Raw genomic sequence first — 17,880 nt, forward strand, 5'->3', positions numbered from 1 at the left:
GTCTCCTCAGAGTGTCAGCTTCCCCTCCTCAACTCAGGGAGTTAGCTGGGCTGCGCTTAAGAGAGGACTTCCTGTGCTGTGGTGTAGAAACTAAGGCAGTTAGCTGTGCGGGCACTTGTTTCTTGTTCTTCCAGAGATCAGTGTACTTTATTACCTAATGTTCAGAATTTTGAAAATCATTGTTTCGTATATTGGGTTTATTTTTTAATCGATTTTGTTTGTGTTTAGTTGTTTCAAGTGTGAGAGTAAATCTGGTCCATATTACTTCATCTTGGCTATAAGAGGAAATCTCTTAGTTTGTTTTAAAGAGTAAGAATTGATGGCTCCTAATCTTTCTGTCTGGGGATTTCCTGGTGGCTCAGTGGTAAAGAATGCGCCTGCCAACACAGAAGACTCAGGAGATGTGGGTTCGATTCTTAGGTGGGGAAGATCCCTGGAGTAGGAAATAGCAACCAAGTCTAGTATTCTGCCTGGAAAACCCCATGGATATGGGAGCCTGGCAGGCTTAGTGACTTAACAGCAACAACAATAAGGATTTCTTTCTACTCCGAGCTCTTTGATTTTGTTTTACATCTGTGACAGTTGCATTTTTCATTTCCACAATATCCCACCCTCAGAATACTTAACTATCTGCTGTTGGTGCTTGGTTGCTTGGGATTACCTTTGGGTTATGAATGAATCTTGTTTATCATACAAACACACTACTACAGTGATGGCAGTCAGGGGGTAACAGCATGAAAATGGGTGTGTTCTCTAATACTATTCTTAACATATTTAGAGCTGTCGTAATCCAGTTTTTTAGGATGTTGTTAAAGAATTTCTTATAGGAACTAGGTAGATAAGACTTTAATTGGAATGCTTAAAATAGAATGCGTCTTTTATGGTTAACAACTATGGAGCTCTGCAACTAACATTTATATTCTAAAGTAATTACAACAACTCTTTCATTTCAGTGGGTAATATTCAGTGTAAGATATTTAACTGTAAAACAGGCATGTAAGATCTCTCAGACCTGTATTTTGCTTAAAGGAAAGAGAAAGATGATCTTGGCTTTAATGCGATCACTTAATAGTTATATTACCATATTTAAATTAAATCTTTTCATTTCTGTTTTTCCTAGACAAAATGGAGATTAAAACAGCACTGTTGTGAAAGGATGGCATGAGAAATGTATAAAAATACTTTATAAATCAGTATTTTTCAAGATTTTTGGATCACAACTCATAAACATTTTGTGTGGCTAGCTCATATGTGTGTATGTGTATGATTTACAATACAAAGTTTGCTACTGTACATAATGTATGCCAATATTTCCTGTTCTGTTTCATTGAAAAGTAAACCTTAGGTGCGTGTGGGTGCATTCACTTGGATTCAACTCTGTGTAACCCCATGGATTGTAGTCCCCCCCTAGGCTCCTCTGTCCATCGAATTTTCCAGACAAGAATATTGGAGTGGGTTGCCATTTCCCACTCCAGGGGATCTTCCCAACCCAGAGGTCAAACCTGTGTCTTTTGCTGTCTCATGCATTGGCAGGCCACTAGGAAGCCATTAATGGATGATATCTCAGTTTCAAATACAGTCTATATGAAGAAAGAAATTATGAGGTATCATATTAATGAAAGGTTGAAGTACTTAGATTATTTCATTCAAAATATTATCGAGTTTGAATATAGTACAGTTAAATATGTGTTACTTTATTAATAGTTTATTCAAGATTATATCTCCACATTTTTAGTTTTAGTCTTTCTTTCCCTTGATAAACAGGCTAGTAATAACTTATAAATAATTTAGAGCAATGTCTTTTAAGTTTTAAACAATGAAATTTAAGTGGTTTCTTATGCAGAGAATTAGTTTTGAGACATGTTAAAAGTCTTGGAACTATTATTAGCTTTGCATCCTTATTTTTTACTTAGTTTTCTTAATACTGATTTTTTTCCTTATTTTTCTATATCACTTAAAATAAGATTTAAAATCAGTAAAAAAAGATGCCATCATAGTAAAATTTACTTGTGAATTAAATTTTTAAGGATACATGGTTATCTTTTGGTTAACTAAAGTAATAAATGGCTAAGGATTGTAAAGTCCATTGTTTGTGATCCAGTAGCCCAAAGAAGTTTGAATCTATCCCACATTTTGTACAGAGATGTACCACGGCGTGGGGAAATCACACGTTTTACACAGAAGGCATCCAGACTTTGCAGATCAGTAAGAAACTGATGAGGATCAGTGTTCCCCGGTGACTCTTTTCCACAGGTTCTGCTGCAGTGGCAGAAACCAATTCTGTTAAAAGCTAGCTGTAGTATCACGTATTCTTATTGACAGACACTTTAGTAGAGTAGTTCTCTCTGCAGTAGAGGCCTTCCCTGCTTCCTGTCTCCTAGGTTTAATCTTCTCTCTTTCTAGAATTAAGTATCCTTAAAGTTTAAAAAGAAACATGGAAGAGCTCATATAACTGGTTGTAGTATGAATGATAGCATGTAATTTTGTAAATTTATAAGGGATTCTTTGGAGAAGGGAATGGCAACCCACTCCAGTATTCTTGCCTGGAGAATTCCATGGACAGAAGAACCTGGTGGGCTACAGTCCATGGGATCTCAGAGTCAGACATAACTGAGCGACTAACCCACCCACCCACATAATGGATTCTTTAATTTTTTTCCTGCAGATAAACATGTTCATGTTTTTTTTTTATATAGACTCCAAACTCTTCCAGACTTGTAGGAAATCTGTTGCTGTGTAATACAGTGGAAAGAATTATGTGATCTAATGCTCAAATAATCCACTGGAAGAAAGACTTTGGATATAAAAATGTTTCTTAATGTGTTTTCCAGATGTCTGTGGCCTTCTGAAATTGCTTCTCCCCCCGCCCTTAATTTTAAGTCTCTTAGATTCACTAAGTTGAGGTATAGAAATTAATAAAGTAGAATGCTTGAATTGAATAAACAGTAAGAAAATATATCTCTCTAGAAAGCCATTATCAGTATAACAAAAACAGTTTATAGAAGCTCAACTCCCAAATGGTGATATGTTATAGTTGGGAAATGGTGAGTTAATTGAAATATTATGTTAGTATAGAGTTATACATGAGGTAATTTACAAATAGTTAGGGACCGATATAATCTATGTAACACAAACTATGTTAAACATAATTTTAACGTTTCCCTGATTCATTCAAGTTATGGACGTGTAGATATTCTGGTTGAAAGTATTACATATATTTTAGTGTTTCAGAAGGTGTTTTTCTTAATACTTTCCCCCAGCATTAACTGAATATTATATAGTATATTAGTGGCTCTCATGGTGCTTAGCTATGATATCACATAGCTAAGCTTACTAAAGCTGTCAACAGTTTGATATACTTAAGGAAACAAAATTCTGATTGATTCTGATGTGTTTCTTTCAGAAAAATCAACACCCATGGATTTTATCTGACTGTGTAGATCAGGTTTTTTTTTTCTGGATATCATGGTAACAGTATTGGGAAAATGCATTATTTCTCACGTCTGCAAGTAGTCTTCACTGCTGAAGGAAGCAATTTTTTAAGCTACAGCCAAATTCATTTTGATACTTTTTATGGAAATCTTGATTTTGGTTTTACTTTTTTATAACCTTTTGCAAAAGGTATTAACAAGCAAAGAGCTCATCTCATTAGGCAAGTCCAGATTAATAAGAATGCCTAGAAGAGGGTTGATTCTTCAGACCCGGACCCACTGGCTACTGCTGGGTCTTGCTTTACTCTGCAGTTTGATATTATTTTTATACCTTCTGGAATGTGCCCCCCAGACTGATGGAAATGCATCTCTTCCTGGTATCATTGGGGAAAATTATGGTAAAGAGTATTATCAAGCCCTCCTACAGGAGCAAGAAGAACATTATCAAACCAGAGCAACCAGTCTGAAACGCCAAATTGCCCAACTGAAACAAGAACTACAAGAAATGAGTGAGAAGATGAGATCTTTACAAGAGAGAAAGAATGTAGGGGCTAATGGCATAAGCTATCAAGGCAACAAAGAACAAGCACCTAGTGATCTTTTAGAGTTTCTTCATTCACAGATTGACAAAGCTGAAGTTAGCATAGGAGCCAAACTACCTAGTGAGTATGGAGTCATTCCCTTTGAAAGTTTTACCTTAATGAAGGTATTCCAGTTGGAAATGGGTCTCACTCGCCATCCTGAGGAAAAGCCAGTTAGAAAAGATAAGCGAGATGAATTGGTAGAAGTTATTGAAGCTGGCTTGGAGGTCATTAATAATCCTGATGAAGATGATGAACAGGAAGATGAGGATGGTCCCCTTGGAGAGAAACTGATATTTAATGAAAATGACTTCGTAGAAGGTAATGTGAAAAATGTGTTGATCCGTTAACATTAGTATGACAAAATTCTGTTATTGTATGCTGATAATATGTCAGAAAAAGTTATAATGTGATCAAAATAAAATAGAAAATAAGAACCAGGGAAATAGAAGAAATCTAAGCTTGTATAGCAGAATACTCCCCAAGTTGAACGGCTCTTAAGGTTGTGTGTATATTTGCATGTATATGTATTTGCATTCATCTCTGAACTGGTTTTGATGTTCCTTTTTTATATTTTTTAAAATGTATGAACTAAGGCTCAAAATTTGAAAACCATTTGCTAAAGGAAAGAAGAACCTAATTAAGATTAGTGGTTATTCTGTATTTTGAGTGGAGGAGAAACACATGTCAGAACATCAAGGAGGCATACATAATTTTGAAAAGCATATTTGGCATTTGGAAAAGTAAAGAAATAAACCCATTTTCTTAATACAGACTGCAGAAAGGGCATAGCATTTTTAAATGTCAAGATGGGACATGGCTCAAAAGTTGAGGAGCACTCGTATACATTTAAGAAATTTGTTTATTGATATAATTATAGATTATATCAGAAATAATTATAGGCCCCAACCCATCTCCATCTTATACCGCATGCTAGATATTTAATTGTAGGCTTAAAGCCGTTTTGAATACAAATATTTCTTAAAAGTTCTCTTTGCTTGATTCTGTATGCCACATGTAGTTTTTTGATTTGTTTGTTTTTTTTTTACCCCAGTCTTCATGGGTATCACTTGCTATAATGTAATACCTTCAGCCTTTGGAGGCCATCAGCAAGGGCCTTGTGCTTTTCTGTGGCATTTCAGCTATCTTCTCCTTATAGCCATCTCTTTTTACCCCGTCACTTCCTGCAGTTTTTGATGGGCTGTTTCTTTCAAAACTCCTGTAGTTTTTCTGCAGGCTCAGCTTTTTATCTTTTCACTCAATATGTTTATAGCTTATGGCAGAATTGAAAGCTGCAGAGGAAGTAGCTAAGATATGTAAAATATCTTCGTGTCTTCTTAAAAAGAAAGGAACCTATGCCAGTTTTATATTCTGTAGCTCCTGCTTTTTTTTTTTTTTTAATATAATTCTCCTGGGATTCTGTCACTTACAGGATTTTTCTCTGTTACGAAACATATTTTGTCCCTTGCTTTTCCTCCATTGTGCCACTTCCCTCATCAGAAAAATAATTACGGACAATGATTTAGTAGCTCCTGTTCCTGTTCCAGACTTCAGCTTAGATGTCACTTCTTCTGGGGAGGTCATCATCAACCTACAAGTTTAAGATAGCAGTGTTCTTATGTGTTCTCATAATCTTTACCCTGTGCCCCCTCTCAGAGCACTGTCCTCATGTACCGCATTGCCCATTTCCTGATTTGTAGTTCTGTTAGACTATAAGCCTCAGGAGGAGTGGGACCAATCTCTTGTTCACCATTTTATTTCCAGATATTGGCTGACTGACACATCTGTAGGTCTAATCTCTCTCCTGAGTGTCACACTTACAAATCAGATTGCCTAATAGACTTCCAGGCTTTTCTCCCAAAGGCATCTCAAATCACCATGTTTAAATTTATACTAATTTTTCTTTGTCTGACTTCGTTCTATCTAGAGTCTGTGTGTTTGCATGTGTATATCACTATATTATTATTTCCTTTTTCTTTCTCCATTGCTAGACGGAACTGGGACCATGAAGCCCTCTTTATACCATTAGTACCTGACACAGATACACTCAATTCATTTTTTGTTAAGCTGAACCAAGCAACAGAAGTTTTGACTTTCAGGTCTAGAACTTAATATTGCTAGAAGTAATTTCTTTATTTTCATCATTTGGTTTCTGTGTTGATAGATTCTGCTATTTTTTAAAAAGTCATGTAAAAAGGAATCATCACCATTTGGAATAAATTTTATGGATTGAATAATAGAGCAGAATATTTTTTTAACCTTCTTTTAAAGTAGTAGTTTTTACTGACTGTATCATGGGGATAAAATTTTCACAAATGTATAAAAGCTGTACGAGTCGGATTTCACACTTTTGATCATTGAGTAAAGTCAGTAGTTGTACTGAATTTGTGAACTTTAATATGGAGATATCTTTGTTCCTAATTCTTTCCTTTAGGTTATTATCGCACTGAGAAAGATAAGGGCACCCAGTATGAACTCTTTTTTAAGAAAGCAGACCTTATGGAATACAGACACGTGACTCTCTTCCGCCCTTTTGGACCTCTCATGAAAGTGAAGAGTGAGATGATTGACATTACTAGATCAGTTATTAATATCATCGTGCCACTTGCTGGAAGAACTGAGGCATTTGCACAGTTTATGCAGAACTTCAGGTAATTCCCAGAGCTTAGTGATTTGGCTAAGTGCTCCTAAAAAAAAAAACATTTCTTGCCATTTTATTTAGTTTACCTTCACTGAGTAGGGTTACTTAGAATTGCAGAATAATTTTATAGGCTTTGGGAAACTTTTATGTTTTTAATATTTCCTTTATTCTTAAGGCATGTATTGTGTTATTGACACATGTATTGTGTTATTGACACATGTATTATGCTATTGACAATTTGAACTGTGAAGTAAATTGAGGGTGACAACTATTAGGAACTGAATTTGATTACCTTTATAATTGTGTTTGAATTCATTTTAGGACAAGTTGAATTTTCAAAAATAACTTTATTGAGGCGTAACTTACATACAATAAAATTGACCTATTCCAAGCATACAGGTTTCATGACTTCTGACAAATTTATACATTCTTGTAACTGCCTTTCCAATTAAGATATGGAACATTACTATCTCCCCAGAAAACTCCTCTGAGAACAATTTGAATTTCAAAATTGGAAGAAAAGACAAATATTCAAGTAAAAATGGGAGAATGTTATTCTATCTTGGGAAGCAAAGATTGTAACGGTTTTAAAAACATTTTTTAATTATTAAATTTGGATATTTTTACATGCTGAAATGTTAAAAATTAACAACTACATATTAGACTTTTGATTTGAGAAAACTTTTGGTTTTTTTAATTAAATAATTGTCATGTTTTTAATACTTTAATATGGTAGTCTGAATTCTTTGTAATCCCAGTTTTTGTTCTCATTGGAGTTGTTGCATATAAAAACTAGTAAACACAATTCTGTTACAGAACATCTAGAAATCATGCTTCCAAACGAGTTGCCTTTTTGAAATTGCCTGCTTGAGAACTGATTTCCTAAAGCATTTTTAATTGCCTTTGGGAATTACCTTCAGATGCTACATTTTTCTCCACAGTTAATAATCTCAATCATGACCTATATTTATTCCTTGATGATAGATATAATTTCTCTAATTAGGTAGTCTGAGGACAAAATAAGTTTTGAACTAAAACTTGAGTTATTTATTTGATTTTGAACTGATTGAAATTTATTCTTTGAATAGCTTATAGTTTGCTTCTGAAGGCAATACCAAAGCAAAAGTTCCAAAAATGTTTCAAAATATGGCAGCTTCTTGGGCTGCTTACATTGGATCTCCAGGTGTTGCATTCATTTTGACATATATGCTGTTACACATTTGCTGTGATGCCTTTAATAATTCAGCAGTATTGCCAGTTTTATATTTCCTTAGTTTCATGTGATTTCATTCTAAATGAGTAATGCTTTGTTTTCTTATAAAGCTTCGTATGATTGCCTTCTGAATGAGCAGTGCCTTCTATATTTTCCTGAATGAACTTTATTTTTCAACCCTGTCAGGGATGTATGTATTCATCAGGACAAGAGAATTCATCTCACAGTGGTGTATTTTGGTAAAGAAGGACTTTCTAAAGTCAAGTCTATCCTAGAATCTGTCGCAAGGTTGGTGAGCCATGTCCACATTGAAGTCTTGTATGTATTATAGCAGAAGAATGAGAATTTCAGATACTTAATGAATTAATAATTTTGAATAGTTGCTGTTGAAAGTTGGCTGATATGTGAGTGGTGGTGGTAGTAAGTTCCTCGTTTCACCCCTGAGTTTATTCATGCAACTCTAATGACTCGTCTTCCTTAACCTCAGCGTGGCATGATTAGGGTGCTGTTACTCTGTGGCCCACTCACCTTTGTATTTGCCTCCATTCACTCTTCATTTCCTTCTTTTGAACTCTTAACTTTTTTCTAAGTCTAATCCTTTCACTTTTATATCATCTCCTAAGCTTGTCTCTTACTTGCCACCTTTCTTTCCTTCCATTTTCCTAAGTTCTTTCTGTCCCTGCAAATGATGCTTAGGTCTCCCCTATCCTTCAGAGACCCCCACCCAACTGTGCAGTACCCAGTAACTACCATTAGGTTTCTGTCCTTTCACAACTAAACCTCACAGAACAGTAGTTCTCTAACCAAGCAACTCATGTAGTACCTGGCACATAGTAGGTGCTCAGAGGTTTGAACGAATGAATTAGTCATTCCTTAATACTCCATTATTAATTCTGTAGCTTCTCTTCCTTTTCATCTCTAAGTTATGGGCCCAGAGTTAGGACCTAACTGCCAATTTCAGCCTTTTCTCTGTCATCCTCTTTGACTGCTTTCTTACACTTGATACCTAACCAGTATTTTCTTCTTGAAACTCTCCTCTGATGTTTGTAAAATGTATATATTTTGTAAATGTAGATTTGTTATAATGTAATATACTAGGTTGATTGTCTTTTCTGACCACATCAACTCTGTATCCTTTACTTGCTTCTTTACCTTTCTGCTAGTTGTGGCCACTCCCTAAGAGTCCAGCTTTGGCCGGCCTTTCTTCTCGAGTCGTTCAACTAACATTCATTGAATCCCACCGACTATGTTCCAGGTACACTGCTTGGGAGTCTGACTGGGGTGGTTGGGATAGGACTGGGCACAGAGGAGGGAGTGCGCTCCCGGTCCCAAAGGGACTCACAGCATTGGGGTATGAAAAACACTGTCTTCTCCTTCCCCTTCGCTAGCTCCTCCTCCTGATGGCCCTCTTTCAGTTCACACTAAGCTCATTCTCATAATCCCCGGGCTTGATGTCTGAGAGCAGCATCTTTCACTCATTCTTTCCCTGTAATTAGTCAGTTTCTGCGCACTGCCCAGGACCTCTGCTCTGCCCTTTCCTTGCTGCTGCCACCACCTTAACCCAGGTTCCTTTCCTTCCTTACCATTTGCAGAGCACCTACTAAGTGCCAGTGACTGATGTTAGTATCACAGAAGTTGCATTAATCAAGACTCCTCTGTGGCAAATGATGGAAACTTATTAACTTATTTTGAATTTACTTGAGGAAAATGAGAGCATTATTGAAGAATCTTGGATAACTCCCCAGATTAAAGGGATTATTAAAACCAAATTTAATGAAGAATACCAAAACAGCTTTGGTGTCTCAGTGACTGGGGTCAGAGATTTGACTACCATCAGAATTCTCTTGTCTTCTTGTCTGTTTTTCTCTGCATGTTGACTTCATTCTCCTGTTGCAGATTGGCTCCTTCCACATGTGAGGTATATGGCTGTTGGCGGCTCTGGGCTCACATCTTCTCAGCTTTGCTGTCAGAAAGGAAAGAGCTTTCTCCCAGGTCCAGTTGAGAAAATCCCAGGGAAGGACTTTTGCCCAGTCTTGAGCCAGTTACTATGGCCAGGTGGGGTGGGGATATTTTGATTAGCCCAGCTTGAGTCTGGCTCCCTGCCCCTAGGAAGTCACTGTGGTTGGTATATTCTATGATTAGTTCCTCCACTTGATCTGGAAGTGAGAGATGGTGATTGACAGTTTCCTCAAAAGAAGAGAGAGATTTGCAGCATGTCGGGTGGAAGGGCAGGGGCACTCAGAGTCCACTCCATGCCTTGTTTGAGCCTTGGCATCCATCTCTCCAGTCCCCATTCTATCGTGTTATAAGAGTAATCTTTTTAAAATGTTCTTTTTTGATCCAGCTATCCCCTAGTGCAGTAGTCCTCCAACATCAGTCACTTGTCGAGAGTGACTTGTCGCGAGAGAGTCGCAGGTGCTTGGCTCCTCCCCTGATATCCGATTCAGGGGTCTGGGGTGGGGCCTGAGAATTTGTGTTTCTAACACGTTCCCAGGCAGATCTGATGCAGTGGGTGCAGTCCCTTGGCTGTGGAAACCACTGCCCTTGTGGAAAAACCCTGACTCCTCCTTGACGTCAGAACACTAACCAAATTCTTTAACCTCTCCTCCTCAATCTGACCCTTTTCTGGTCTTCTCTCATTGTTGCCATTTTTATCCCTGTGTTCCAGTCTGATTTGTCTGATTACTGTTTTTTAAAAAGCTTTGTACTTTCTTACCTCCTTGCCTTTGAGAATAATTAATTGGAATGACCTTTACATTCCCCACTGAATTCAGTATTTTAACCAAGGCATAACTTAAATTCTGCTTCTAACATCTTTTCTAACTACTACAGACACAAGCAGTCTTTTTTTCTTGAACTGCACTTCATTCATTCAATCATAAAATACTTACTGAACTCATACCCTGTGAGAAGCACTGTGTCCATAGTAATGAACAAAACAAAATCCCTGCTCTCATGGAGCTTACATTCTAGTGGGAGACACTGGAACAGACGTGTCCGGTGATACTGAGGGAAACAATGCTGGACAGAGGGATGAAGATTGAAGCAAAGGGAGGTCAGGGCTACTTCACGTGTGGTGTGAAGGGGATCCCTCTCATGAGGGCACATTAGAGCAAAGATCTAAGAAACTCGAGAAAAGAATATTCTTTGTATGTATCATTCATGTGGATTGCATTATTTATCACCAGACACTATGATTGTTTTCCCATGTGTATATTTCTTAACCTCCCCAATAGGTTTTTAAGATCATGAAAGGTAGTGGCCTCTCAACACATACTAACCTCACGTCACTAGCATGTTGCCTCAGATGTGGGCATTTAGTTGTATCCCTGATGATAGAGACATTTAAAGCTGATGATTTCCCTATATCAATATAGACCCAACATAATAAATACCTGAAGTGTAAAGTATTTTTTGTAACTTGTGTTAACAGAGGCAGCTTCAAGTGGGACTTACCATTTGTTGTATGTGTTTTCCTCATAGTGAGTCTAATTTTCACAATTACACCTTGGTCTCACTGAATGAAGAATTTAATCGTGGACGAGGACTAAATGTGGGTGCCCGAGCCTGGGACAAGGGAGAAGTCTTGATGTTCTTCTGTGATGTCGATATATATTTCTCAGCCGAATTCCTTAACAGCTGCCGATTAAATGCTGAGCCAGGTGCGTAAAATGTTGGCAGGTGAATTGAGTGTAAAATTTTAGAACATTCAAGTGTCAGCACATTCCATATTTTGAATCAAGTTAAGTTTTTTAAAGTTATATTTGGCATGACTTAATCGGAATATTAAGTAGGAAAGTAAAAATTTGTCCCTCTGAAGTTCATACCCCTTATTATTTTATGGCCAGATTCCAGTGTATACATTTGAATCCAAATAAACAAATGCAAAGAAATAAAAAATCTTGAAATTGATTAAGGAGGAAGTAGAACTCATCAGAAGAAGCCAAGCAGTGTGATGCGTGTGAGTCAGAAGCACTCTTCCTCAGGCAGGTGGTGCCAACATGCGTGTAGGCGTGCACTCACGGAGAAGTCTAGGTACAGATAGATGGTGCTTGGGCAACTACTGTGCATTTGGGGATGACTACTATACTTTGTTTTATTTGTACATATTTCAAAAATGATAAGAGCAAATGACTTTTATATATCAGATATTATTGTAATGTGATAAAGAGGTTTTTCTATATTAAAATTTTTCATAGTGTATGTTTTTTATAGAACTACTCAGATCATGCAGGTTATCTTCTTGTGAATCATTTTGGTTAGGGATGGTTGTCAGGAACTCTTCGAGACTCAGGGGGATAAATGAGGGTTAGATTTACTTTTTTTGTAGCAGATAGCATGAAGGCCAGAATGCGGTAGTTGAAGATGTATTTTCTTAATGTAAAATAAATATTTTATCTGAAGTATTTTATATTCATTTTAAATTGTTTCTTTAATGTAAAAGAACAATTTGTCTTGGGGAAATTGAGCTCCCCTTCCCTACGTGGGTTTTAATCAAGATGAATGAAGTCTGCTGGGGCTCTTGTATTAAAAAGACTGTCACATTATTTACAGGGTCCTTTGCAGTTTCTGAGCACTTTATATTACCATGTCTGATTGAAGCCAATCTCAGCAAGGTGTTCTCTGTTGAGGGGAGGGAGGTGGGCTAGCTAGTTAGCCTTAGTGGTCTCTTCAGTGCTAACTATTTGAAAGCTAATAACAAGGCCTTTTGAGGGGCCATCGGGTACTTAAAACTAGTCTTCCCAGGTTTTCCAAATCTTGTTCAGATCTGTCTGCAGTTCTATAGTTTACTTATTCTCTGTATATCCATTGTACAATATCCTCTGGATTCACTGTTTCACAATTCATTTTGAAGGATGGATTTAATAGATGTTTCGGAGTTTCTTGGTGATTGGTTAACCTATATCTGTTACTGCTAATTCAATGAAATAATGATTAATAAATGACTCACCTCATGAACAGTAAGAGAATACTTTTGAGCATCTCCTCAGAGTGAAAGGGAATAAATATATCAAAAGGGAATAAAGCATCTTTTAGTCTTTTTTTCTCTGTTCTTTTGCAGGGTTATAGTTTCATAGCCTGAACTACTGATACATTGTAAAATCATTATCATGATCATCAACACAAGGTTTTAGTAACCTGAATGTTGATAGAATGCAATATTAATAAAATAAAATCATATGTAATAAAAACTTTAACAAAATTGCAGTAGATATTGCAGTAAAGATCAGTGCTTTATTTTATTCTTTTTGTGGTGTAAATGTATATTTTCATTTATAGGTAAGAAGGTGTTTTACCCTGTGGTGTTCAGTCTTTACAACCCTGCCATCGTTTATGCCAACCTGGATGTGCCCCCACCTGTGGAACAGCAGCTGGTAAGACTCTTACTGTCAGTTATGAAAAAGCCTCAAAGATCTTTGATGGTTCCTTAATGTTTGTTTCACTAGTAGAAAAAGTTTCAGTTGAAAACTATAGTTACTATAAATACATTTTCATAGTGTACCCTCCTCCATAACATGCTTTCGTATTTATTATTTCAGAGTTGTGTCATTCTGGCAGAGATGTTGGGGATGGGAGAGAAAAGTTTAGGCTACAGAGAAAAATTCATGTTCTAGATTGTGAAAATTTTCTGGTCATTTCTACCAAATTACTTTTAGTGATACTAAAAATTTAATTTTAAAACCTTACTGGAAATTAAAACTACTAAATAAGAAGGAATAGTATACTATGAGAAATTACTTAGAAAGTTTTAGAATAGGAATTCCATATATCAGAATTTAACAGTTACTGACAAAGTTACACAAGTGTTGGAAAAAAAAGGTTAAACTTCTATGGAATAATTCAGATTTACAGAAAAGTTGGAAAAACAGTACAGAGAGTTCTTGTACTTCACCCAGTTTCCCCTCATGTTAGCATTTTGCATAACCATGGTTCATTTGTCAAAATTAAGAAATTAACATTGGTAAGTTACTTCTAATTCCACTGTAGATTTTGTTAGGATTTCACCAGGTTTTCTACTACAGTCCTCTTTCTGTTCCAGGATCCGGTCCATAGTACATTGCGTTTAGCCTAATTTTTTATTGTTATTTATAACATTAAGAACAAAAAGGAAACAAATAAACTAAGAAGATAATTTAACATGTTTAAAAAATGAAAAATAACTCCAGAAAAGAAGTAAAGATAAAAGCAGAAATTAATGAACCAAAAATAATAGGTTGCCACACATAGGAGCTTATTCTTTTTGTGCAGGAAAAAAATAATCATAAAGTTAGGTGAATTCAGGGTATAAAAGAAAACACAACATAGGAAATTAGAATAAGAAAACGTTACAAGAAATCAACCTCATATAGTAAGTTTTTAAAAATTCTAAATAGGAATTCCCTGGTGGTACGGTGGATGAGAATCTGCCTGCAGAGTCAGAGAACACGGTTTGATCCCTGGTCCGGGAAGATTCTTCATGCCTCAGAGCAGCTAAGGCACACACCACAGTTATGGAGCCTGTGTACTGCAGCTGCTGGAATCTGTGCTTGTCAGCAAGAGAAGCCAGTGCAGTGCAACGGACAGTAGCCCTCACTGACCGCAGTAGAGAAAGGCCACACACAGCAATGAAGATGCAGCACAACCAAAAAAAAAAAAACTAAAAGGAAAAATTTGAAAGTTTATAAAATACTAACATGAACTAAATTCATGTTAGTATTTTATAAAAGCTCATCTTAGTATTCTATAAATAAAAGAGGTGGAAGCTCTTAAGAGATTAAGAGCAACTAAAAATATAAGAACAGTTATCAAATAGTTAACCTTCATATATATATATATATATATTTTACTGTTGAGTTTTTCAAAACTTTCAAAGAACAGGTAATATTAGTACCATATCATCTGCCTACCAGGTTCCTCTGTCCATGGGGATTCTCCAGGCAAAGTTACTGGAGCAGGTTGCCATTTCCTCCTCCAGGGGATCTTCCTGACCCGGGGATCAAATCCAGGTCTCCTGCATTGCAGGCAGATTCTTTACTGTCTGAGCCACCAGGAAAGCCCATCTTCATGCCAAGCCCTGGTAAAACATGTATACATAGCATACATATACACAGATGTCTACTTTATCTGTAGGCCAGTATTAGGAATATGGATACAAATGGGGTCAAAATGACAAACTGGGCACCACATCTGCCTTATCTGACACTCTAAATCCTTTGTAGAAGTAAATTATTAAAAATGAAAAGCCATATTAGTATTGGAGAATGAGAGAAGTGCCATTGGGAGATCTAAATTTTGAGAAATTTCTATAAGATGACAGTAGTTGTCATAGGATTGGTTACTGGAGGATAGAGCAGTCTGGAACATATTTAGGAGAACAGTGACAATGAGGTTGCCTTGCATCCTCCGAGCTCATAGAAGACAGGAGTGGTGGAGTCTGTGTGCTTCTCTGGGAGGTGTGCTGAGCAGCAGGCATCACAGGCATCTCAGGCTGAGGCAGTATGTTTGGTCCCTGGAGCTAGAGAGGCAGGATAGAGCCCTAGGATTACTGATTACAGGGTGGATGGGGAGCCGCAGACTCCAAAGGTGAACTGCTACTGGCACATTCTGTCCAAGACCACGTTTAGCCCCTTCTTCACTGTTATTGGAGATAGACCTTTGTAATGATAGCTAACAACCATGGTTTTTGAACAATGATTTTTGAAACAAAAATGATAAGCAGCTAACCACAGCTAGCCAAACAGTTGAGGGAAACTAACACTGTGAAAGAAGACCAAATTTTAATAAATAGAAAAATTGACACATGAGATTATAAATAGAAATAGAAAACAACTTTAGCTTAAATATATCTTTAAAGAAATTAAAGAAAATGTTAATTTCATAAAATTATTAGGATTTGTTACTAAAAATAGAACTTGGAAATTGCAAAAATATAGAACTCAATAAATGGGCTGAATAGCAGAATGATCACAGTTGAAATAGATTTGTAAACTAGCAGACAGGCCAACTGGGACCAAGAGGCAATGTGAGAGAAAAATCAAGATATGGGAAATCAATTCAGAAGCTCTAAGACTGTTAAATAATTGGAGTTCTGAAAGGGAGAGAAAAGAGAGAACAGAGCGAGGAGGAAATAGAAGAAAACATCAAAGAACTAGGGAAAGAGAAATCTTCTGGCATTTGAGAACAGAAGGGACAATCCTAATAGTTTCCAGAGATGCTCAAAGTAGCAGAATCTAGCTTATCTACAAAGGAATAATAATCAGGTTGGCACTTGCAGCCTTTGTGATAATATTGATACTAGAAAATACTAAAGCAGTCCCTTGAACATTCTAAAGAAAAATAACTTCAATTATAGAATCCATATTTGACCTATTTGAAAGCAAAATAGACATTTTTGAACACTGAAGAACTCAGTTTAACTATTTTTCAGAGGCCTTTTCTAATTTAGCAGAATGAAAAATGAGCATATTGAAAGAGGAAGACCTAAGAGTGGTCAACAACAAGAACCCAGTAAAACTTCTTTAATTAGTTTCTTTAAATAGTTGATGAAACACATAATAAAAAAGTTAAATAGCAATTTAGGATAAAAAAGTCAAAAGGTATATACATGGTATAATATGTGTATTACCCAACTCTGTCCCAAGATACCCAGAAGCAGTGACATCCTTAGAGTAATAAGCATGCCCAGCTCCCAGATCTCAGTGCTGAGATGGGTAATAGAGGAGCCCAGAACATCTTGTAGCTCTAGGAAAAAAAAGATGATGGTATATGTCAGAGGGATGTAAGACCCTGAAAGAGCTCCCAGTGGCAAAGCTGGAACAATTTGAGCAACAAACTAGTACTGGATTATAACACCAGCATAAAATAAATATCATGAGTCCATACTGATATGAATAACTTTGTGAGTGAATAAGGAGATAAATAATAATAATAAATGACAGATTGATAGGTTGATTAAATTAGATGGAGGAGGGGAGGGACAGATCTTCCCACAGAATTTTAAAGAACTCTTGTAGGTACTCCCTTTTCCACAAGGTGGAGCTAGGTGACTCACTTCCAAAGAAGTAAGGAAAAAGAAAACTTTTTCTTCTTAACTTTTCAACAGAGAAACCTGGCAGGCACCACCTTAAACTAAGTAAAAGGTTAACATCACTAGTGCTGTACCCCCCACATAAGGTGTAACAAGAAGCGCATGTCACCCCTGTGGTCTTTCTTCCAAAACCTATAACCCCAGCCTAATCATGAGAAAAACTTCAGATAAACCCAAATGGAGGGACATCCTATTAAATACCTGACCATTACTCCTCAAAACTGCCAAGATCATCAAAAAGAAGACTGAGAGGCACTCCCAGTTTCTCAGGAGACTAAAATGTACTGTAGTGTCCTGGACAGATCCCCTAGAACAGAAAAAAGAACATTAAAGGAAACACTGGTAGAATTCAAATAAAGGAAAAAACTGATGGAATCCAAATAAAGTCTGGAGTGAGTTAGTAGTAATGTATCAGTGTTGTTTCTTAGTTTTGACAAATGTACCACAGCAGTGTGAGATCATAACATTTAAAGGAAGCTAAAGCTACATGAGAAATATATGGGAACTCTTTATTATGTTGTAACTTTTCTGTAAACCTGAAATTGTTTCAAAATTTAAAAATCTAAAAATTTTACTTGAAAAACAAACCGAAAGAAATGCAAAATGGACTCAACGTATAAGAATGAAGAGCTAATATTCTTGTCTAGTTTGAGAGAATGTGGACAAAGAATGTTTTGAAGTAGATGCATTCTAGATGTTGTATAGAAAAATAAGTTTAAGTGCTTCCACTTCAAATTCTAGTTTCACCACTTTGTAACCATTGCAAGTTATTTAACCTGTTTAAGCTTCATTCTCCTTAAAAAGCATAAGACAAAAGTTTGCTCTCTATAATGTTTAAAGATACATTAGAAAGTAAATAGGAAATACACCAAACAGAAAAAAATAGGTAAAAGACATCTGACAATAATTCATAGTAAACAGTTTGAAATAGTCATTCTTCACAAGAA

At 36.4% G+C, this 17,880-nt stretch overlaps 1 protein-coding gene across 2 annotated transcripts in view; it reads left to right on the forward strand.

Moving 5' to 3' along the window:
- Positions 1-17,880, forward strand: part of CSGALNACT2 (chondroitin sulfate N-acetylgalactosaminyltransferase 2) — a 52,441-nt gene that overhangs the window by 19,098 nt on the left and 15,463 nt on the right. Inside the window, exons 2-6 of one of the 2 annotated variants that reach the window (XM_010852001.1) lie at positions 3,404-4,333; positions 6,447-6,663; positions 8,053-8,154; positions 11,350-11,528; positions 13,147-13,241. In XM_010852001.1, coding sequence (XP_010850303.1) covers positions 3,574-4,333; positions 6,447-6,663; positions 8,053-8,154; positions 11,350-11,528; positions 13,147-13,241 — 1,353 coding nt within the window. In that variant the 5' untranslated portion in view covers positions 3,404-3,573. The remainder of the gene's footprint in view (positions 1-3,403; positions 4,334-6,446; positions 6,664-8,052; positions 8,155-11,349; positions 11,529-13,146; positions 13,242-17,880) is intronic. The other variant, XM_010852002.1, reaches the window with a different exon arrangement.

The sequence above is a fragment of the Bison bison genome, unplaced genomic scaffold, assembly GCF_000754665.1.
Source record: "Bison bison bison isolate TAMUID 2011002044 unplaced genomic scaffold, Bison_UMD1.0 scf7180017864306, whole genome shotgun sequence".
NCBI classification, from domain to species: Eukaryota; Metazoa; Chordata; class Mammalia; order Artiodactyla; family Bovidae; genus Bison; species Bison bison.